Source organism: Neopelma chrysocephalum, unplaced genomic scaffold, assembly GCF_003984885.1.
Source record: "Neopelma chrysocephalum unplaced genomic scaffold, ASM398488v2 Primary Assembly neopelma1_22, whole genome shotgun sequence".
Classification (NCBI taxonomy): domain Eukaryota; kingdom Metazoa; phylum Chordata; class Aves; order Passeriformes; family Pipridae; genus Neopelma; species Neopelma chrysocephalum.
Genome location: NW_020897689.1, coordinates 13,668,638 through 13,693,488, shown reverse-complemented (window position 1 = coordinate 13,693,488; position 24,851 = coordinate 13,668,638). Strand labels below are relative to the sequence as shown.

General features: G+C 39.3%; 1 protein-coding gene across 1 annotated transcript in view; it reads left to right on the top strand.

Moving 5' to 3' along the window:
* Positions 1-24,851, top strand: part of CHD7 (chromodomain helicase DNA binding protein 7) — a 128,929-nt gene that overhangs the window by 65,599 nt on the left and 38,479 nt on the right. Inside the window, exons 4-7 of the mRNA XM_027675049.1 lie at positions 6,348-6,769; positions 16,121-16,259; positions 19,591-19,728; positions 20,805-20,887. Coding sequence (XP_027530850.1) covers positions 6,348-6,769; positions 16,121-16,259; positions 19,591-19,728; positions 20,805-20,887 — 782 coding nt within the window. The remainder of the gene's footprint in view (positions 1-6,347; positions 6,770-16,120; positions 16,260-19,590; positions 19,729-20,804; positions 20,888-24,851) is intronic.

Sequence of the window (24,851 nt, the reverse complement as noted above, 5' to 3'; positions counted from 1 at the left end):
AACACAGGATGACTTAGGATAGTCTTAGAATATTCTGTTTTCTCCTAAGACTTGCTTAAGAAATAAAATGGTTTTGCAGCAACACTTCACTAAAACATTAACTTTTTTCATGCACAACAATTTTTAATTGTCAAGTTATGTCTTGCTAGGAATGTATTAATAGAACTTCTGTTTTCCATACACTTTCATATGTGTTTTGTGGAGGTATGTCAAGAAATTTAGATTCCTGTCAAGCCTATTTGTAAAATAGACTTATTTCATTCTCATCTGGTGGGATAGCTTTCCCTTTATTACACAGATCACTGACAACACTTGTTGGTTTATAAATGCCAGTTGTCACTTTGGGACTACAATTTTCTTAGAAGGGTTTCTGAATTACTGAGATACCAGTAATTCCCCAAAGTATTTTGAGTTTAGTACTAAGTATTTTCATATAGTACAGTAAAAGAGTCATATGCATCTTCAAGGTAGTAGTTTCACATGAAAGGGAAGGGATCGTTGTTCATAATGGAGAAGAAACTGATTGATAAAAATGTTTTGAAAGAATTCCAGTTGTGAACATAGGATGTTTCTGGACTTTAACTACTATAGGAAAAAATAGTTGTACTGCTGTTGAATGTAGGTACTGGCATTTGGTTGGAGTTTTGGAGGTGGTGTTGATTCCTGTTTACTCTGGAGTTTTTACTGCTATGTGAGCTTTGCATATGGACAGTGAAAAGTATTTACACAGCTTTATAGAAGACAACTCATGCTTCAGATCAAGGAAGCACTGAGAGACCTACCTAATGCTGAAAGTGTTGGTGAGACAAGTTGAGAATTGCAGAACGACAAACGTAAAGCAACATATAGAGACATGATGCAGAAACTTTCCAAATTATTAGTTTGGAGGATAGTCAAGATGAGTAGTTCATTCTAAATAATCCAGAGGGATGATGAATCCTTTCATTAACCTTTGAAAGAAAGAATCATGGAGTGATTTCACCATGTGATGGCTTTTAACACCTTTTGGACTGTGCCATCAGGAAGGATACAAATTGAAAATGAATTATCATAGTGGCACTAGATAGGGCTGCTGCCAGAAGCAATGCTGTTGTAGTCTGTCTTCTGTTTTAAAAGAATTTTCTTTGGTCACAGGTTGCTGTTTTAACTTTTCCAAAGCAAAGGTGATAATTTAACAGGGCTGCAATTGAGAATATTCTCTAATGATTTACCTAAAGTGAAATCATCTGTATGAAGATCATACTGGAAAGATTTGTATTTTGGAGTCAGTGGGAACTGACTGAGCACTTGCTTTACTGTTAAGACAACTTAGTAAACCAAAGTTTTACTGGAAAATTTAAATAAAGTGTGGTTATCATAAGTCTTTATTAAAATATGGAAAATACCAGGGAGTCTGGAAATAGTACCCATGAGTGAAATGAAAGTAGTCCTGGTAAAAAGGACCTTTTTTTTTTTTGTTCAGTTGGTGCTGATGTTTAAATTTCAAAAAGTTAGCTGAGTCATGTTGCATACTTTGCTGCTCTTCCTTCATACTTCTTAAAGCTCAGTATTGGCTCGAGTTGCTGCTCTGCTGGGGAAGTGACACTCAGCTGCTTTCAGTGCTTAAGTACAGTTGATTGTGGTTCAATCCTTGTTCAAGTAACAGAAAGACTCTCCTCCTTAACCTCCCTCCCTGCCACTCACCCTCACTGGATTAATCCTACATCCTGTCCATCTTGCTACTTCACGAAACCGGCCTGGTTTGAGACAGCTCTCTGTGCTTTGGGCTGCAGAGAATGAGCTTAGCTCTGAACGTGTAAGCAGCTGCAAAAGGCAGGCATGAAATGCAGGCAGCTTCTATTTTAATTTTTCAAGTCTTAGTGATACGTGGTTGGAAGCTTAAAAGTAAGTTTGAATTACAGAAAAGTGAGATTTTTGCAGTCAAGAAACAGTTTCTCCAACAGTGTTTTCATTTTTTATTTCCTTGGATATTGTTGGCTCTTACTGACAGTGCAAAAGCATATCGCCGTGTTGGGTAGCCTCTTGAGCCACAAGTGATTTTAACTCTTCAGAGTTCCTGAAGAATCTCTGTTTTGCTCTGATATGCTGCGATCTTTAGGAGTGTCCTGCATTGTGATATGGCATGTTAATAGCATTGATTAACTGTCAAGCAGTGAGAACTGATGAGAAAATGTCCATTGTAAATTTAAATGATATTACTGAAGACTGTGTCATGCTGCTGGTTAGGGAGGTGACTAGCCCTGGTAGTCACTGGTAGGAGTATTAATGTGAGCTCCAGGTTTTTTCGCATGATTAAAACAGGCCATCTGTTCTTTGTTAAATGTTTACAAAAACAGCTTTTCTCTAAAAGATTTAAAGAGATGTGGGTCTAGTAAACAAAGCAATATTTTTGAGCACCTTTGTCACCTTATTTCAAATAATACCAAAAATAATTCTGCTGCAATATCAAATAGGATGAATACCTATTTGTGTTTAATCTTCACTGGTTTCTTTCCTATGGAAGATTAAATTCTGTACCAACGTACTAAATTATGGCTTTGTTATTACTAAAAGCAGCAGGAAAAGTGATTTCTGTGAAGTATGCATATAATTTTTTTCAATCTTTTGGTAAAACTTGTAATATACGTATTTCCAAAATTTTATAAATGGAAAATGGGGTTCTTTCATTTAAAATTGTGACCCTGTAACTAGAGCTAATCCTTTGTAGATTTAAAGTAGAACTGTTTGAAATAATTCCCTGTGGTAGGCTTAATCTAATATTTACTAGTGAAAGCTTGCTGTTCTTCCTTTTTTCCCTACTTAAGAAAGAGCAGACAACTGGTTTGGGGTGAGAAAATGCATCTTTCAAGCTGCTTCCCATCTCCTCTTCTCACTAGATTTGTGCTGCTCCTACACAGCTTCACACTAGGGAGCAATGTGGGGTTGTTGGTTAGGGATAAACCGTTTTAGCATATTGCAAAAGTCTAGCCACAGAACTTCCTAGAAAAATAAAGGTACTCACAACTATTTCTTTGAAGGAGTGCTACAATTTAGAAAATCAGATATAGGTGACTTACGAAATGTGCCAAACTGCAAGGGGAGTGGCGTGTGGCAAAAGTACTGTATTTTCAAGTAATGGGAAATGCAACCAAAGCCTAGTTAGGGCAGCATTGGCTTTTTGTAGCTTAATGTTTCTGAGATTGTGAATGATATAAACCAAAAGCATAGTGTTTGTATGCTTGGTAATGCACATAACTTGGTACTGTAAATAAAATGCAGTAAGTTTGGGGGGTTTTAAATGTTTGTTTCAAGCATAACATTTAAATCTAATGTATAGTCTAAGTTGTTTCAGAGCCTGAGAATGATTCTTGTGGATAAGGTTTCTGAGGAGTAAGAATCTGAATTTTTACAGGATAAGTGAGTTACTGGGTACTACAGTGTGGCAGCAATTGCTGCCATTCTCTGTGCTTTACCTTCTGGTCAGGCCTTACATTAAAACTACAAATGTCAAATCTTGAAGGATTGGAAATGTCTTGTGGAGATTTGGAAAGCTTTGCTTTCAGATTTGCTTGTCACTCTACTGAAAGTTGTTGTTCAGACTTCTAAAACAAACAAACAGAAACAACCCGCAAGTCTTAGAAAGGAGACAAGGATGAAATTTTTTTTGAATACTGAAGCATGTATAAAACCAAATATTGATTTCAGTGACACAGTTATACCACTAAGGAAGGTGCGACATTGAAAATTTTCTAGAATTAAATTTACATGGCATTACTGGATTCCTTGTGGGTTTTAGTATTTGTTGTCTTGGCGTATCATATGCTTAGGAAGAAAAATAGATTAAACAATTAATTCTGATTTGTTCTAGAAAGCTGTACCTTATGCATAAGCTTCTAGATAGTTAAAAAATTCTCTCTTAATATGGCAAACAAATAATGTAGTGCTAACTACAAGGTACTTGCTCAATACAAAATCTACAAATATTGGAAAGAAGACCATAGATTTCTTATATGTTAGACACAGCAAGTGAACAGTATTTTAAAAGAGGATTGAGTATTAAGGTGGACAGCTTGGTGAAGAAATTGGTGAAACTCTCACTTGAGGTTTCTGCAAAATGTGGGAGGCATGAGATATGAAATGGCAGATAATAAAGAAATATATTGACTGCCTTACAAAAATGTATGTTAAAAGTACTGCTCTGAAAACCAAGGGATAAGAAGTACTTACAGGTGATCTACACTACAGGTGTGTTTTCCTACCTAAAAATAAGTTTAACAGTACAAGTACATAATAATCTGAGGTAGAGAGAAGACTATCTTGTTCTGCATCAGAACAAATCTTGAGGAGACATTTAATTCAGTCAACCAAATTCAGAAACAATTAGAACATTTTAAAAGATCTCTATTTTATGTAATGCATAATTGGACTGCAGAGCTCATTGTTACCACTGTCTTTCTGGGATCAGTGTTTTCTATACAGATACCCAGTTTTTGTGAACTTTCCAGCATGGAGATGTAAGTGTTGATGGTGACTACAGATTTTTAGAACAGATGTTGCTTCATACTTCAGGATGGCTACCATGAGATGGGCTTGAGGTGGGGCTGATTGATGTTGGTGCTCATGCAGTGCTGAGTTTCCACTGCAGCTTAGACCCTGTTGCACAAAAAGGTATCTTAGTAAACAGATGGAGGGCAGAAACATGCAGAAGTCACCCTGGAAGTTCTTGCTTAAGCCAAGGAGACCCAAACCTTCAGTCTGTCAATCAGGCCTTCCTTCTTGTCCTGTCTCTTCCATGAAGAACTGTAGTATATAACATGTACCATTCAAAGCTCTCCCAGACAGCAGAAAAAATTCTTGTCTTCACTTCTGGGCAGCCTTGCTCCTTCTGCTGCTTGGGTAGCTTCTGAGTATGTGAGTGTATTCAGGCCACACTGATTTTATGCCACTGTAAAGAAATGCCAGAAGTAGATAGGACTGCACTAGTTCAGTTTATTTACATTCAGAAAATTATATTAATGTATTTGGAAAGATACACATTCATTTACTTTCTCATGAATGATATCAAGACTTTTGTTTCTTAAATCTTAACTGCATTTCTGTTTAGAACCAGGTGGCTGAAGTATATGTCTATGTATGCCCATCAGTTCTCCTTATGCTCAGGGATTGGGTTTGTAGTCATTCGTTTGCATGCCTGCCACTTCTAAGTGCAGTTTGAATAAAAAGTGGAGAAAAGGAAATGTGAAGAACATCACAGTTACACAGGCACTGTTATTCCAAGAAGTAAAATTCTTATATGCTATACACCTTTCTTCTCCCCATCTCAATGGATCAAACATCTCAAAAGCAAGACTGTGACACCACGGCTAATAGGGAACTCTTCCACCTAGAATCATCCTGGCTTAATTTTTAGTGAAGAGAAACAAAGAGGGAAAGAAGGTGGGAAAATGGTCTGACTGTGTAAGTAGGTGCAAGAAAGGCATGAGTATGGTGTCATGCTATTGCTTCTTGAAAAGCACTGTTGTCCTGCACTTACAACCGCAGGCAGGCAGGAGAAGCAATTTAGAGGTTTGATATGCTGCAAAGTCATGGTAGAGCTTAGACACCTTTTCACTGCAGAAATATGTTTTTAGTTCAGGCATTTGACATTTGTGTAATGATACATAGGTTTTCCCATAGCATATAAGACTCGTGTAAACCTGATACACTATAGAGACTTTGAAATAGGATGTTTATGCAGGTTCAGAAACACTTAAGGTAGTTCTTTACCCAGTCTGGAGCAGGAACAAATCATTTTTGAGTACAAGTTGGAAGCTGTGGGTCTTTGACATAAAATGTAACATTATATTACATTTTCAAGTGGCTTAATCTTTCACATGCTGATCAAAATACCTCCTGTCACAGCTGAACCAATGTAAATTGCCTTGATTAATTTTTTATAAATACAGCCTGTGAATATACTTTATTTTCCTTTGAATGTCTAGAAACAAAATTTCAATGCAACTGAATAATTTGTAACAAGATATTAACTCTACTAACAACTATTTTGAAATATGTGAAACAACATTTGCTTTCCTTTTGCATCTAAATGTTGAAGACTAAATATTTTCTGTATTTACACTTTATATATAAGCTTTAGAATAATTTTACCCTTGACATAAAGAATTTCTGGTCATTTTGCTACTGTTTTGACTGCAAACAGCTTTGTTCTTTACTGTTTTACTGCACAATGTTTCACATATGCTGAATCTTGTTAACAGGCTAATCTTGTGCTTAGTATTTTCTCCCTCTGTTACCTCATGCTCCAAAAGAGCAAGTTTTAGAAATCAAAGTTGCAAATCTCCAATTTTGTTTCTGTTTATCTCTCTCAGCATTCTCCATCGGAACCCTTTTTAGAGAAACCAGTGCCGGATATGACTCAGGTTAGCGGACCGAATACCCAGCTAGTGAAAAGTGATGATTATCTGCCGTCAATTGAGCCGCAGCCACAGCAAAAGAAAAAGAAAAAGAAAAACAATCACATTGCTGCAGAAGGTCCCAGCAAAGGTTTTGGTAAGGAAGACTTTCCTGGGGGACTTGACAGCCAGAATCTAAGCAGAAATTCAGTGGATTGCTCCCAAGAAGAGAAGAAGAAAAAGAAAAAGCCCAAGGCAAAAAAAGAACCGAAGGATCCTAAAGAACCCAAGGAAAAGAAGGAACCCAAGACCCCCAAAGTCCCTAAGACCCCTAAAGAGCCAAAGGAAAAGAAAGCAAAAAATACCACGCCAAAACCCAAGACCAGCAAAAAGGCTAGGTAAGTCAGGAAACTTCTGTATGTGATCAGAGAAAAACAGTGTGTTTGTGGGATTTTTAGAGCATCTGTGCTAAATGGCGTGGGTGGAGAGGAAATCTTGTTTTGTCGTTTGCCTTCTACCATCTACAACATCATGTTTTTGAGAAGCTTGGGCACATTTCTCTTGTTTGACTTTCCTGTTTATGGCTTCACAGTTATTTTAAGCAAGCTGGAAAGGCAGAAGGTTAATTTTTCCTTTCAAGGCAGAAAAGTTTCTGGATGTGTTGGATTTCAAAACTGACTCTTTCTCTCTTGTCATTATCAACATTTATGTAGCTTTGACCAAATTCAGAGATGAAGGCTTAGAGTAAAAACGTTTGATGATGTTTTTCCCTAAATAAAAAAATTAGGTTGTTCACGTTGTTGTAAGCTGTACCACACTGTTTTATACTAAAACAACCCATAGGTTGTGCTCTGCTGTTAAAAAGGCATTTTATATGGATATTGATGGGTCCTCACTGTAGGGATTGTATTCATTTTGCTGTTTCATGTAAAGACAATTTTCCTAGCAGAAAATCTTTGTGGACGGACCAGATGCTTGAACCCTGTTTCTTAACTGTTTTCATTCAGCCTCGTGTCCCTTTATCAGGATAGGCTTAAAATGCCACAGAGTAGGATGAGAAAGAATAAACTGCTGTTATACATGAGTAAATACATCACAGACAATAATACAGATTCTTTCCTTGCCCCTCACGTCCCTAAACGCCGTGTTTATAAATGCCTACTTGAAAGAAAATGGAGAGGAAAAAGACATTAAAGCCCAATTTTTTTTTTTCACTTGTACCTAGAATTTCTTACAAATGTTCTGAATTTTTTCCAAACATCTGAATATGTTTTTCGAGATGTGGCTAATGTTATAAAATATAACTTCCAGATGGAAGCACAGCCAGACTTGGTTAATCCAAATCAGTTTGCAAAACGCATTTGTATTAGCGTTTAAAAATTGCGGTTAATGAATCAGCCTTGCATGTATTCTACAAGATTGACTATTTATTGGGTAAGTTTGATCCAGCTACGTGGCTAAACAAGGCATGGACACTAAGATGTTACTTGCTCCTTTAGCAAGACAGAGAAGTTTCAGTGTTAGCAGAGACAATATTTCCTGAAGAACTTGTAAACACTGTCTTGATTTTACAAGTGTTGTCATGAACAGGTTATATTAACTGATCTATAAATTACAGTTGATCAGCCTATCCTTATTGCAGAAGTTACTTTTGCTGCGTACCAAACTGTCCTAAGGATGGGGTTTACATACGTAGCAGCAATTCACAGCTTAGAAAAAAAGTTATATATCACACAGTATGTATTTTTCACACCAAAATACTGTATCAGCTAAAATAACCTCAGAATGGTTGGGGTTGAAAGGGGCCCTTGGAGATCATGTAGTCCAACCCCCGTGCTAAAGGAGGTTCACCTACAGCAGGTTGCACAGGATCGCATCCAGGGCGAGTTTTTAATATCTTCAGGGAAGGAGACTCCACAGCCTCTCTGGGCAGCCTGTTGCAGTGCTCTGTCACCCTCAAAGAAGTTTTCCTTCATACTCGGATAGAACTTCTTGTGTTTCAGTTTATACCTGCTGCCTCTTGTCCTGTTAGTGGGCACCCTGAGATTAGCTCAGTTGGTTAAAACTTGGTGCTAATAATGCTGAGGTCATGGGTTCAGTCCCCTGCATGGGCCATTCACTTGGGAGTTGGACTTGATGACCCTTGTAGATCCCTTCCAACTCAGAATATTCTGTGACTCTGAAACATGCAACACTGAGCAGTGTCTGACTCGTTGTCTTGGCACCTGCCTTTAAGCTATTTGTATGCATTGACAAGATCTCTTCTCAGTTGTCTCCTCTCCAGGCTAAACAGGCCCAGCTCCCTCAGCCTTTCGTTTTAAGAGAGATGCTCCAGTTCTGTAGACTCACAGGTTTAAAGGCTGACCAGGCTACATAACTCATGGTATTGAGCATCTCCCAGCAATTTTTGCAACCAAAAAGTAAAAAATCTTTTACTGAAGGACTTCTGAATTAGTGCAGTTTTACAAAGACTTGACTACAATGAAGCTTTGTTTAATAGACCATGGTTAGAAGGAGTCTGCCTCAAAAACCATGCATGGGTTCCTGTGGTTGTGCTGGACATCAGACCTCTAAGCTAGTCTGTCCCATCCATTCAATCCTAATAATATCTCTAGGTGTGTCTTTAAATCTTGAGACACGCCATGCAGATTAAAGGAGCCATGGGACATGCCATGCGATTAAAGGAGCAGTGTTTCCTTTGAAGGAACAAATCACTGCTTTCTTAGATGTATTTGTAGGAGAGTCTTTATCTTCTTTCCCATGCAAGGACTCTCGTCCCTGGGTAGCTAGGTGACTTTCAGTATTCTAGTAAGTACTAAGCCCGTATTGTTTTACCTGTGAGAGAAACGTATTTGGAGCAGCATTAAGAGCATTCGATGTTCCTTATGCTTGCTCAGGGATGTGGAGAAAGTTCTACTTTTGCCATAGTGGGCTTGTGACTCTTGTTACCAAATGCTCTCTTGAAAACAAGGTTGTTCTCATTTTGTGGTCTTGTCAGCTTCAGTATCAAGCTTCTTTGAAGAACTCGGAGACTGTGTTGGGATGCTGTGCTGCCAAAGAATTTTAAATCAGTGAAAGAAATTTGCTTACTTTGGCAATGTCGCAGACTGGGGAACCTGTTCAGTGACAGATCACTGAATCGAGTTTTTAAATAAATCAACAGTCCAAATGTTTAATCATATGAGCCACAGTATTTCAGAGGCACTAACTATGGAAAGGAAATAGTACAGTAGCTGAGATGACTGAAATTAATGAAAGTTAATATAGATTATGGATGATTATGTAGAAGTAAAATATTTTTATAAAGTTAGTCTCTGGCATGTCTTTACTACTACTGCTTGTATTGCTCGGTATTTTACTTCTAAGCACTGGAAGGAGTAGTGTGATTATTAGATTTCTAAATGCTGTCTATAACTAACAGCTCTCATTCCTGAATAAGCTGATCAGTTTCAATAAAAGTTTTGCAGTCATGTAAAATTCTGGTAAATAAAATTAGGTATTTATTGAAGAGCAACAGTTTTTTGATAGAGCGCAGTGAGTCCTTGATAGTTAATTTTGACACAGGCTGTATAAGAGTATACACACAGATAAAATATCTGGTATTTAGTTATCTTAACTGTTTTGTAATTTAATATAGCTCATAACCCTGTTATTTTGCTTCCAATTTCGACTGAAAGTATAATCCTTTTACGTAACAAACAAAAACTCAGAAACTCTATCCTTGACATCTCTTTTATCTTTTGCGTAAGTTGTGACAAAATGAACAGCCTGCCTCACTGAAATGCACCTATGTATGAGTCAGATTGGAGAATGGCAGATGCTGATTAATTTCATGCTTGTTTGAATTGTGTGTCCTGTGGCATCTTAAAAAGAAAGAAAACACCCAAATGGGCTGCTTGTATGTTACACTGCATAGTGAAAGATAACACACTAATATTGTACTATTACACTACTAATGGATATTAGCCCAATCTTGGCAATACAAAAAGACAAATATAGTGGTGACTAGAAAAAAAAAATTTGCAAAACAAATCTCTTGGGGACCAAACTAGTCGAGTTTTAAAGCAAAATGTAGGTATACCTTGGATCACAGGTAAAGGGGTTTCATTAAATTGTGTGGATGCTGAGTATTTAGTGGGCTCTAGGTGTTATGGAGCCAACTCCAGGCACGTGCAAAGCAAGCAGATTTTTCCAAAAGGAGATGGAGAGGGAAAGGCAAGTAATCCTACTGAACTGCAAAGTCATGGCTCATATGTCTGTTCCTCCTGTGCCTGTCCCTGGAGGAGAGGAGGACCACCTGTTTGAGAAGATCACACTGCAGCACAGCTGATATCTTTCCCGCTGTTTCCTATGAAACCCTAGAGAGTGGCCACCGGTTATGGTGGGAGAAGCAGTAACTATTTGCAAGGGCCAAATGGCAGCTCTTTGCAGTAGTTCTTCCCTCATCCCATCTTCTCAAAGCAGAGTGCTGTGCTTTGCAGGGCTGCTTGTATCTGCTCCCTCCTCCCCTCCCTGTGGCAGAGAAAACTCTTTATTCTTCCCACACAGAGCAGCAGCCTGGGATGTAGTGTAGGGTGAGTGGGTTGCTGCTTACAAGGGGAGTGCTAAACATGAGCATAATTACAGCTTTTAGAGGGAGGTGGAGAAGGGCTTTTTGGCGCACAGATTGGCTGTTTATTGTATCGGAAAGGGGATGGCTCCTGGCCGCGGAAGTGGGAAGAGGCTGCTGTGTGGGGGAGCAGTGAGGACAGCAGGACGCAACACCCTGGGGAGCTGGAGGACAGGAAGAGAGGTCCCGAGGCAGTGGTGGTAGTTTCCACTCCCAAGGTCAGATCATCCTGAGCAAGGCAGGAAGGGGCTGCCTGTGGGAGAGAACAGGAAATCATGCGAGATTTCCATGCATATGTCCACTGAGGCTGTTCCTGTTCACACCTGTCCTCATCTCCCTTTTGAACCAGCCCAGCTGCCTGATATTTACCTTTGCCTGTGCTGCCAGCAGGCCTTGTAGGCTTCACTGTTACCAAAGGTTTTTAGTAATTTGGCTGACTTTTCAGGCTGGAAAAAAACCTTGTTTTCCTACTGTTTTTCCTACTTTGGTGATATATAAAAATTCATTTAAAGAAAAGTTTTGATTACACTAGGAGCTTTAAAAAATAACTGTTTTCCTTGGGTGAGACAGTACAGTTGTCTCCCATTGCTGACACTTTGAGAGGGTGGGATTATTTTTTAACTATTTTTATGCTTCACAGTGGATGTTTAATATTTTTTTAAGCCAGGTTCCAATCATGAATCTGTCACAGGACAGTGTTCCCAAATGTTAAAATAAGAATCAGTAATCCATCTGACTTATTTTAGATCATAGAACTCTAGAAAAAAACCCATCCCAATCATGATAGTTGTCATAAATTATACTAATAAACAGATCTATCAGTTACCCAGATCAGATGAAGTAGTTACACAGTGTAAACATATGGGCTAATTACTTCCCCTGTTAATCCTGCGAAGTATGCCATGATTTTGGGGTTATTTTTGAGTCAGATGGTTTGGCCCTGTAAATTCCTGGAGTTTCACCTGGCTCTGTAGTTGGCTGCTAGACTAATTAACACAAAACACTTTGTCAGAATTTGGATACCATTTTCAAATTGTTATTCAAGCTTTGTTTTCAGTTGTCTTGCTTACTGTTTTACTCTTCAACCTGTTTTTCTTCATGTTGTTTGCTCGTCCGACCTTCTGCAGGTTTTCTCTATTGATCCCATTTGGTCAGTATGCTGTGTAGTCCTTGGGGGTAAGAGGATAAAACCAGAAAGTGGTATTGGACAGCTAAAATGTAAAACGTCTAATATGAGATGTCTGTATTTATATCACTTGAATTGAAGAGCCAGTTTAACTGACAGTTTTGAAATACTTTAGTGGTTTGTGTGTGGCAAATAGTACTTCTCCCAGATTTATAGTTCTTGTTTTGGGACTGGACTCTCTCTTGTCCCTAGGGGTACTTGGCTAAATTTTGCATTCATGCATGTGTAAAAACAAATTCTAGAGATAGTTGTCTAAACGTGTATATTACAGTTCACCTTCCTTGTTGCCAGATTTGGAAAGTACTATCAGATGTGCATCCAGAGTTGACCATTGATAGGGAGACCTAATGGTAATGGCACAGTCTCTAAGAACAGTCTCTAAGTACCTGCCTCTACTTCCATGTGGAATGGTAATTCTGTTCCCGGCTAACACTGTTCCTGAATGGCCTGAGTAGGATCTGCTGGAAAATGGAAAGGCTGAGTCAAAAGCTGGTACATTTAATTGTCAGGAACAAAACATACTAGCTCTGTGGGAAGATGGAGAGGAACAACAGTTGCTGACAGTTCCAGGGAGCTGATGTTCCCACTGGCCAGGTGAAGCTCCTGGGTTTGTGATGCACTGGGAAGCAGGGTCTTGCCTCACTGAGAGGGATGGTGCTGTTCTTCTATAGTTTATTTCTACTTCAGCTTTTTTTTTCCCTTTCCTTCAAGGAAACTGTAGCTGTGCATTTAAAAAGAGCAATTGTGCTGCTGAATTTAGAACTTAAAATTCCCAGTGGAGCTGCACACTGGCTTTGTTCTCCCAAGTTGTTGGCTCTTTCATGTGTCTGTTTATAACTGGCCTAGCAAGTGAATTGATTTGAAACTGTGTCCGAATTGCTTCGGTCGCCTCTCCGTTACCGAGAGTGACTGTGGGCCAAGGCGCACGGCTCGGGGGTATATATAGGTCACGAAATACTCATGGTTCAGAGAGGGAAAGGTCTCACAGAGGCCAGAAAGAAGCCCGTGTCGGGGCAGACCTGCCCGCAGCGCCGGCGTCTTTGTCTGCGCCCGGCCGGCGGGGAGCGCAGCGCCGTCGGTGGGTCGGCGGGTCCTCGTTAGCACTGCCCGGCCCTTCAGCGGGCTGGTGTTTTATCCAGCCTAGCCCACGCTATTCTTCTCGGCTTTAAGCCTGTTATTCACAGGCGGCCGTGCACCCGGGGCACGGCACGATGGCTGAGCTTAATTGCGCGCCCCGCTCCGATTTACGGGGGTCAGGGGCAAAAGGCGCGCCGGGCTGTCAGCGCGTTTCACCTGGCGGCGACTCTCACCTTTGATTTAAAGAAGTTCGAGAAATGTGTTAAGCGGGTTTGGTTTTGTTTCGTTGTGGGTCTTTTTTGTTTTGGTTTGGTTTTTTTTTTTGCTTTAGGTTGGGGGGGGTGTATCTGTGTTGCGCTTTTTTGTTTGTTTGTTTGTTTTTTGGAAGCGGTTTCGCGGTGATTTGATAAAAGGCGGTGTGTGTGTGGGGCTGGGCTGGTGGGGGGGTTCCCGTGCCGTGGCCGCGCAGGTGCCGGGAGCGGGCGGGCGCTGATTGAGGGAAGCAGATGGCAGCGCTCGGTGGCCGCCGGCCAGCGGAGCAGGTGCTGGTCACGTGGCCGCGGGTTGCCGGGGCGACGCCAGCGCTCTCGGCGTGAGGATGAAAAGGCGAAGGGGGCCCCGCTTCAGCTGCGGCTTTTTGTGCCATTGGTGGCAGCCAGAGCGGAAACAAGCGCCGGCGGGGAGGGAGGGGAGCCCGCCGGGCACCGAGCGAGGGAGGGGAGGAGGGAGCGAGGGAGGGAGGGACGCGCTGGCCGGCCCTGCCGCCCGTCGAGGCTCGTCCTGTGCCCGCGGTCCTCCCGCCCTGCCAAACTCTTCCCCTCACCCCTGTGCTCTGCCGTGTCAAACTCTCCCCGCCCCCCCCCATTATGATTATTTTTTTTAATTGTCGCAGTTTCACGTGGTTTTTTTTCTGAGCTGTGTTGCACCCTCTTAATTTCACAGAATTGCAGAATTAGTTAGAGTTGGAAGGGACCTCTGGAGATCATCTCGTCCAACCTCCCTGCCAAGGAAGGGTCACCTAGAGCAGATTACACAGGAACACATCCACGTGGGGTTTGAGTGTCTCCAGAGGGGGAGACTCCATGACCGCCCTGGACAGCCTGTTCCAATGTTATGCCACCCTCAATATAAAGAGGTTCTTCCTCATCATGAGGTGAAACTGCTTGTATTTTTGTTTATGGCCATTGCTCCACATCCTGTCACCAGGCACCACTGAAAAGCGTCTGGCACCACCCTCTTGACACCTGCATTTGAGATAGTTATGTGTATTAATGGATCACAGAATTGTTAGGGTTGGAAGGAACCTCTGAGATCATCTAGTCTCAGTCTTCTCTAAACAGGCCCACCTCCTGCAGTCTCTCCTCACAGGAGAGATGCTCCAGCCCCCTAATCATCTTTGTGGCCCCAGTAACTCCTTCTCTTTCTTGTACTGAGGGTCCCAGAACTGGACACAGTACTCTGGATGTGGCCTTCCTAGGGCCGAGTAGAGACAATTTTGCAATAATACAAATTCATGTTCAAACTCGAAGCCCTTTCACTTGTGAATTTCTTTTTTTTTTTTTTTTTTTTTTTTTTTTACTTTGAAATCAGCATTAGTTTAAACATAGGCTTCAAGGAGACAATGCTGCAACCAAGTTGTCCCAGTCCCAAGGACACATGTGGCCATATTAGGAAATTTAAAATTACGGCTCCAAAATGTGCTGTTGGTGGGCTAAAGTGCTGATCAAAACGAACAAGCTTAAAGCTGATGTTTAAATTAGAAGTTAAAAATCTAAAGATTTTGAAGGAAAACAAATCCCAGGCAGCGTCCCGGGTATGAAATTGAAATGATGAGTATGCAGAAGCCGTATAAAAGTGCTTGGTGACCTTACTGAGTGTCAGGTACCAGCACACAGCTCTGCTCTCAGGTGTCTCAGCACCTTCCCACAGCAAGCCCCTCATATTGGTAATGGGCCGTGGAGGGCTGACAACAAAAAATTAGTGAAAACCCACCTCAGATTCAAAGGCTAAATGTGCTTAAAAACTTCTACCATCGATCTCCACTGCCATTTAAAAATTTCACCCTTGCAATGCCACAGATTGTCTCAGTGAGTGATTTGGTGGTGGTGTATTTAAAGCCGGATTTTGATACACACGTCCTCACCTATTTCCAAGGCTCTGAGTGCAGCTGGAGGGAGACGTGGTCCCAGCTCTTCAGGTGGTGAATGTTTTTATGGGGGAGGAGGGGGAGAAACAATCCCCAGAACATTGCTCTACTGTCAGTGGAGATAGCTTTCTAGTGTTGTACTTTCTGGTGAGGTACCAACTGGGTGACTTATATCCCCCACAAGCTGCGGTTGCATGAATGGAAGCTGTATGGGTGCCCTAAGAGCTGACTCAAAAGTGCCCTTCTGCTTGGAAATACCAGGGATTGTAGAAGAAAATGAATTTTCTCATTCACTCCTTTGTTTTGGTAACGTTTACTCTAGTTCTGCTCACCTGGTCTGCATAGTTAATATCAAGACAAGCACATGCATAATCCTGTTTCTCTTCTCATGTGTCAGGTTGCCCAAACTCCACTTTCAGAAATTGCAAGTTCTGAGGAGAGCAGCTCTTCCTTTCTAGTTCCATTTTTAGTTTCTTGTTTTGTACACATCCAGTGTTGCTGTCTAAGGTATTGAAGGAAAGAAGTGAGGTATTTGTTGTTAGGGATTAGGAAACGTATAGTGATGGCCCATGCATCATTGATTTTGCAGTTGTGTTGAAATACTTAAGAAAGGCAGTTGAAATAATGAAGTCAAACATCAGAAAAAAAGAATCTCACAGATTAAGTATTTTGTTAAGCACCTCTTGCTTATATTTTTTAATAAATACTTATTAAAAATACCTCTGTTTCAGTAACAAGAAACAAGATTCAGAAACAAGTGCTGCGAAGAAAAAGGTTAACAAGGGAAAGGAAGGTTCAGAAAACTCAGATTTGGAGAAAACTCCACCACCATCACCTCATCCTGAAGATGAAGATGACCCAGGGGTTCAGGTAATGCTATTGTTCAAGTTCAGTGTAGGCTTTGACAACTTAGATGTGTAAAAACGTAGTTCTCATGGTCTTTGTTACAGAGATACAGCTATTTGGGTAATTTCTATGTTGGTTACAAAGAAGGTGAGACCTGGAAATCACTGTGGTGAATATTTTATGAAAGCAAGTATTTTTCTTCATAATTCTGCTTTATGGTCTTGTTACCTCTAGATATGTGTAAGGTGCTACTGAGTTTTCACGCGTTCTCTTCCATCACTGTTGCAGTTATGGTGCTGAATTTTCTGCTCTGTAGATTTAATGTACCATTACGAGATCTTGCTTATAAGCCTGGTGTTTCTTCTTGCATTCACTTTGCAAACCTTCTGAAATCAAGAATGAGACATGACAAAACACAGCGTTGGAAACGTGCATGTCAGGGACTTGTACCTACACTGCTTTAATGGATGAAGGGCCTTTCTGCAGGACTGCCAGTCATGAGCTAGCATTGATTAATTTCTCTTGACCACTGCACACCTGTCACTTTCTGTCCAAACTTTGTTTCATGTAAAGAAAATCTGAAAATAGATGTAGAATAAATGACAAGTTTTGTGTGCTCTGTCATTAGCTATGTTAAGAAGTGGTCAGCTCCTGGCTTGCTTCTGCTGGCACCAGTTTGAGTGGGCACTGAAAATAAGAATCCCCCCCATGAAGGGGTAGAGGCAAATTGTGATGGGGAAAGTATGAGATTCCTAAGAAGTCATAACGGTGTAATTGAAATCCACTGCATTTGTCCATTGCACATCAGGTTGTGGATGTGTTGCTTCTGGTTATGAGAGATGTCCAGACTGATTATCACTTGAGAATGGTCAAAGCTGCCCAGTGAAGATGCTGGCAAGCAATGGTGTCCCACACAAACATGGTTTATGCCTTTTCTCTTACTATTTTCTAGAAGGATGTAGGGTATTAGGAAATGTGAGCAACCTAGTATACTCTAGTTAAAAACAGCAACCGAAGAGTGTTTCTTTCTGATTTGTTCAAGCCATGTATTCTGAATTAGAAAAGTTGTTATACCATGCAGACGTTAAAATGTTTGAAGAATTAAGTTTTCTGTCCTGTGCCACAAATCTCTCTCAGCATGATTAATGACACTTAAAAAAGGTGTAGAAGAAACTTCAGAGATTATAGTTTTTTGGGGTCAATTTGCAGATGATTATATTCTGTTTACAATTCAACATCTAAGGATGGTTTACGTGTTTTCAGTGAAGTGGAACAAAAACTTTCTCTTTGTGAAACTCAATTAGTGATAAACTTTGGGCTTTTTTTTTTTAATAGAACTGTTAGGGTATTTGCATCACTTTTTATTTAAGTGTAATAAAGTATTTCAGGTAACTTTTGTTTTCTTAATACTTTCTCACACAGTGTATGGTATACTGCACCCACACTACTTTGCATAAACTTGGGGAAGGGTTCCAACGATATGTGCTAGGATAGATAAAATTAATAAGCTTGTTGTGCATTTCCCAGCTGAAATTGATGTTACGCAGTTGTCTAAAACACAGTTGTGTTCTTAGTGTTAAATCCTGAACCTTCTCTAAAGATATTATGTACTAATGCACAAAGCAACGCACTGTTATACTTAAGGAGCAAAAATACTTGCCTTTGTGTGTTGCCATGCAAACTTTTTATACTCCATTATCAAGCCTATTACTCCTTTCTACCTATAGGTCAGTTAATGAGTTAAAGATAATCTGATGCAGGTAAATGCATGCACAGTTTCTGACAATAATGCATATCAATTGCAAAAATTCATGTGAATGTAAGAGGAAACAGGAAGTTCATCAAGTCAGTGAAATTCAAATAAAGAACTACCATTATATTTTAGGCATTTTTTCTATTGGGGAAATGGAAAAAGAGATTTTTGGCACCAAAAATAATGGTAAGACTTACCTACACAGCCAGAAGAAAGTTGGTATTTTCCCATCTGTGATTATGTAAATGAAGATGCAAATTTGTCAAGTGGTGTCTGTTTTGAAGTATAAAAATATTGTTACAGTTTTGTGGAAACCCCCTTAAGTAACTGTGCTCAAGGTAGAAGCCACATCACCATTATTTAAAAGGATGATGTAAGCTTAACCATGGCTCAAAATTTTCATTTTCAGTTAAAGAAAGAATTTCTAATTTCGCGAAATGCATCAGATGTTTGTGCTTTAAAAAGCATGACTAACCATCCAAATGTAAATATTTGATTTTATCTATGTATATTGAGAGACTCAGGTGCATAGGTCTGTTAAACAAGCTGCATAAGTTTTTACATGTACCAGTGAAGATGTGTGGTAGCTGAGAAAGTTGTATAAATAAGTAGTGTATCAATTCATAAAGGTGGATTTTTAACAATTGATATTCAGTATATTTTTTAATAAATATATTAGTCCATTGAGATACTTGATGCTAACTTGACAGTTTCCTTTAGCAGCATATGCTCTCAGCTTTTCAAGATATATAACCTGATGCAGACTATCTGGGAATTTGAATTTTATTGTTGTAGAAAATGATGCCCAGCAACTGAGCATCAAGTAGCAAATTCTGTCAAATGCCTGCTTGTGTATTTTACAGATTGTTTTGTGTGGTTTTGCTGAAGCTTTCTCTCATCTTGGTGATGAGGGTGTGGGAACATAGAAATCATGTTTTCGGTTTGGGGTGGTTCAAGTTTTTCATTCTCCTCTATTAGTTTGGGGTCTTTTCCCATGCTGTGCAGCAGGATGCCTTTCTGAACAGTGCTGGGTCAGTGAAGTGAGGAAATCGTATTTCATTGTGTTTCCCCTACAAGATAATCCTGGTAAAACTGGGTGGACAGGGAGAGCAAGAGAGTGTGTTGTCACTGCTTAGCAACACTGTGGGCCATGCTGTGGAAAGGTGGTGTTCGGTTCCTGCATTGGCCATCTGTCAAAGTTTGTCAAAGATGTGAATAGAGAGGTGCAACTTCTTAGGTTTTAATTGCTTTCTGAGATAGATTTTCTAATTTTCTAACATGGTTTTAGTAATGTTAAAAACAAGGAGGGGGGGAAACCCACTTTCCAACTCAGAACAAGCATAAAGTAGATTTCTGTTTATGGTGGGTTTTTTTGTTTTGTTTTGGGATTTTGTTGTTTTTTACTTACAGAATTTAAGAACAGCTAACAGGCATGAGTTCAGAATAGTAGTATCCTGAGTGTAGTATTTCTACCGTGGTGCTGTAAAAATTATAGCATTCACTACACACTAGTGTATTTGAGAAACACAAAGAAGTTTTCTCAGTTATTCTGCTGCTCATCAGTTTTGTTTCTCATGAAAAATATTAATGCTTTCTATTCAGAAGCGACGCTCCAGTAGGCAGGTGAAGAGGAAGCGTTATACAGAAGACCTGGAGTTCAAAATTTCAGATGAGGAGGCTGATGATGCTGATGCTGCTGGAAGAGACTCTCCTTCAAATACTTCTCAGTCAGAGCAACAGGTCAGATATGAACAGACTGGTAAGGTGGCTGTAACTGCAGCATTGAAAGTTCAAATATGGACCCTTTTCCTGAATGATATTCGACATGGTTGTCAGAATGTGCCAGAAGGCATTATTTTTTTACATTCTTAAAGAATATATCAATTCAAGCTGATGATATGCAACTTGAAAGTTCAACTTAGCTTGAACTTTTGAAATTATTGGTCTCTACCTAGAGGAAACCTAAACTGTACTGCTAGGAATCTTGAATTTACTTCTGTGAATTCAGTGGTCTGGCTTCTGTGACTTTAATAAACCACTCAAGCTTGTCCCCTGCTGCTAGGCACCATAAGAACTCCTTTATGAAATTACTGCCTTGTAGTACCCAGCAGGGTACACTTTATTCTCTGTGCAATGTAAATGATGGATAAAATAGTTTGAATAAGATGAGGGGTTATATAAATGTAGGAATGACTGTTGTAACCATCTCATTGTTTTGTAGTGCTTTTTCAAAGAACTACTTCATTTAACTGATGACCTGTTGGAGAATATATACATGTTCTTTGGTATTTCATTTGGCAATTTGTTGAGCCTTGTGAAATATTGTGTGTGATCTTCATTGTTAATTGTGTCATATCAGAAAGAGAATTTTGTAGGTTTGCCTCCCATTGTATTAGTGAATTAATGTAATAGAGAATTGCAGGCAGTTTTGGTAGCGATCATGTGGACGCTTACACAGCCAACTGGAGTTTCTGAATATGATCCGATATTTAGACTGTATGGTGCTGAAAGTGTGTATTATTTTAGGAGAGGTGAACTGCCTATGTGGTTATACCTGTTTATCTGTGCGTGTCAACCTTACTGAGAGAATTGGAGTTGCATTAGCTTTTAAAAATGGGCTTAAACAAGTACCCTTCAATCCTTTATTGTGGTATTAAATCTATTTGACCCCTCTAAGTTCTCATGCTAGGGGAATAATATCCTTCTGTGTATTAAGCTCCTGTTGCAAGATATTATTTGAAAGTTTTTCTAATAAAGGAAGTCTCTAAGTAACAAAGATGCACTCCCATAACTCTTGTATGGTATTTATGATGTAGGAATCTGCTGATGCTGAAGGTCCTGTTGTGGAGAAAATCATGAGTAGCCGTTCAGTCAAGAAAAAGGTAAAACAAATCCCTTTCCCCCATATTTTTACATAGGCTAATCATATTTCTGCTGAAGCCCCTATTGAGTTCTTAAAATACCTTGGATATTCCAAATTGAAAAACTGTTCTATTGATTACAGGGGGTTCCCTGAAAGTGTATTTAGATAGTATGCTTTTGGATGCACATACACAAAATAGATTGTTTGATCTTCTACTCATTTCATGCATTTTCTTGGATGAAAAAATTGATTTTTGCAAATATAAATATCTCAGTGAAATCTGTGGTTCTCTTCAGAGTGATGTTTCGTAGGAGTTTGAGGAGTGAGAGAACACTCTTGCAACCCACCTTTCTGCCTTTTCTACCCTTGTCCATAATTTTTGCATCTTCTGATAGTGGTTGTGCTTAACAGCTAAAAACAAATTTACATGTGATCAAGTATGTTACATGTATAGGTGATTTATATCTTCTTGTCACTATGCTAAGATGGTGAAAGAAACACTCAAGTTCAGTGAGGTTCTCTTTTAACTCTGCCTTGGTTGCTAGTTACATTCTTATTTTGCTTACGGATTTTGCTAGTCTGCTCCACGACTTGATTGGCCTTTGCACTTCCAAAAGATTAAAACTCTGAGTAGGAAGTAGAAAAAGAACTTGTTCCAAAAAGGGCATGATTACATTTTACAGACTTGTGTAGCTAATTCTCTGACTTGTACTACGGTTTGGGGGTTTTTTTTGATCCGGGAGTTGTGTGTTCAATTTTCTTACTACTGTCCTAACATCGTTAACAGCTTTGTAAGTCTACATGCATGCAACATCATGACTGGCTGTGATTCAGTCTGACTTGCTTATGCTCCTTGCACACCATAAAACTTCTAGGGCTTTTTTTTTTTTTTTTAAGTCTAGAGCTATATTTTATGTTTCAAATCATAGGCTTATTTTTCAGATAAACTTCAGGTAATATAAAGTGACTAATTAGTTGTCCTGATGGTCTGCTAGGCAAGAGAGGAGAATGTGGTCTTTTCGTAAATGTCTTTACACTGGAAGCTGTTTTTCACCAATTATTCTTGTCTTCTTCCTCTCCCCTGCAAACAAAGGTGTGATTACTCATGGAGAGTGTGTATTTTGCTGCAGTTTGTGGGAAGTGGTTGGTCTGCTGCCTACATGTCTTTGATTGCAAGCTCTGCTGGAGGCAAGCTCTATATTGAGCTTTTTCTTTAATGTTTTTTATGGATTGTATTTGCAGGTTTGAGGGGTGTCTCTTCTTTCCCTGCTCTTCTCCCCAACCCACTTCTCCAAAATCCAAAAAAATAAAATGGATTTCAGGATGTTAATATTTAACATCTGAAGTATCCAACTGTGCTTTTATTAAAGGTCTTTTACACTCTTACTAACGTCATCAAAACCCTGGTTGTTAGATTACTAATCAAAGTAAAATTGCTGCGATCAGGACCAGTGCATAAAATAAACATGAGGAAAGGCTTCACTAGGAAACCTTTCAGTGGATTAGATTGTAACAAAGATGTTGCTTTCAGGTAGAGGACATGACATTAGATCATGGCTATGCTTTTGGAGCAGTATTCTTATCACAAAATCATGCTGATTTTCTCAGAAATAGTCTCAGTCTGGTTGTGGAGTAAGCAGATAGGATGCAGCCATTTTTGAAACATAGAGAGTAAAAGGTAGAAATTAGTTCATGTTTGAAGTATAAAAGACAGTGTTTTCCCTTGTCATCCTTAACGTGGAATGTTGAATTCCCTTGAATACTCTTTCCTCTTGCAGAAAGCATTAAGTATATGTATCACTGTCCTTCCCAACCTAATGTCTTAAGTTTATACGTTGAAATGTTTTTATACAGTCCCTTTTGAGTTTCCACTTCTTAACTTTGAAAAGGAATGTCTAGAGCTGAATATGGTATCCAGCACAAATAGCACATATTATGGAAAGATGTGGAGTTTGTATAACATTATACCTGCATGTTACACATCTGAATGTGTCTTTTTGCCTACAAGTATATGTGAGAATTAGACCTAATTGAAATGTGTACAACGCCTACATCTCTTCCTCAAACTGATAAGTTTACAATCTAGTGCTGTGTATCAATTGAGGTGATTGTTTCTTATGTGTTGCTTTGCATTCCTTGAAGGAAGGGATCATTTATTTACTCAGTTATCTGCAGAGACTGTAGATCAGATTGTCAATTCTGGTTGCAGCTGGCAGTGATAATTTGAAGTGTCCTGCATTGCCCAAGTCTGCCATGTGTTATTTGAGGATGTCTCCATAATCACTTTGGGGAGAATTTTGCATAAATGTTCTATCTCACCTTTTTACCTGGTTAATGTAAATGTACACGTAGTGGGGGTTGAACAATGACGTCAGGGTCACAAGCTGCTGTCCCATATATCCCAAACTGTTACCTCCTACTTGAGGGCTGGCAATTGGAACTTGATTAGATTTTTGGAGGAGGGCATAAGTGTTGAATGCCAGACTAAGATTTTAAGAACATTTTTTCTGAAATACCTTTTACTTAAATGAATCTTTGATGCATTCTCATGGAACATATAATAACATAGACCAGTTATTACCTGTTAGACAATACAAAAGTGTTTTACTTGTGAGAGTTACAGGATTTATCGAGATCTACATTGTAAATTATTGTTATTAAGTTGGCAGCTGACAGAAAATATGCTTGACTGAAATACTGTTGAGGGGAGTTAAATTGGCTAATATGAAACTTCTATGTAAAGGTGTTTAACCATGTTGTCATTGTAAGATTGATGGATCTCAGAGGACTCTCATTTAACACTAATCAAAGAGACTTGGCCACAATACATTTTAGAAAATAAAAGAATTTAATGTCTTAAAATTAGAGTTGACTTCTTAAAGACCAATTTTGCCTCAGGGCACTGAGTAAGTTCCAGATAATGTGATCTTCATTTATTAATGCTTCTTTTTTCAAAGCAGTTTTGATCTCTAAATATGAATACCTTCTTGAGAAAGGCCCTTTTAAATTTTTTGTTTAAAGGAGAATCCTGATGGTCTTCAGATTCCTTCCTTTGACAGTGTCTTTGTAAGTGACAGAGAAGTTTCTTCCCTGTGTTTAGGGGTTGGGGATAGTTTTGACAGTTTATCTTCTTTGACAGAGGATTCTAAAAGATCAAGAAGTAGTACCAGGAATACCTTATCTTCTTCCTTTTCTTTAGGGAGAAATAGTTGAAGTATGGTGTTGCTCCTCTCTCTAGAAAGGAACACAAGCAGACTGCTGGAGTGATATAAATACTAAACTGATAAAATCCCTTGCTAGTCTGGAAGCAAAGAAATACTGTGTGAATCAGGGACTAGAAATTAATGAACTTTACTGTGCTAGAACACAGTTTAATGCAGTTGTTACTGTTGTTCCTTAACTGCACCGCTGTGGAGGTAACATCTAGCCAGCAACTAGGAGACAATTCAAGCTTTAGCGTAGTCTCTCTTGTGTGTATATATATATTTTCTCTCTCTTTTTAAAATGTGTGTATACAAATACAAAGAGTGTTGACTTACACAGCAGTCAACAGTTTTGTCTATTTAGTGCTGCATACAATATTTATTACAGATGTTGTTGTCCCTGATAAAGTATGTAAAACAGAAAATGCTCTTCTATTTAAAATTGTTCCAAAGTTCATTAGTAAACACAAACCGTTAATGTTGTGACATAAACTGAATTCTAATTGTGTGCCTGGTGCACTGTCCTTAGTTTGTCCTATGGCTGGGTTCAGGAGTAATTCAACAAAGTATTACATGCCATATGTTATGCAATACTTTGGCACTAGGGATGAGTTAAGGATAGTCTCAACCCTTAGCACTGAATGCCCTTGGTTTTGCTGGTTTATATCACAATTTTAACCTTGCTTTAAATGTAGTTTTTGGGTGTTAATTTAATTTGGCTGCTCTGTATGTGAGACATCTTGCCTGAGTGAATTTAATTGCACCATTGAGTAAAACTAAAGCCATGAACACTGATG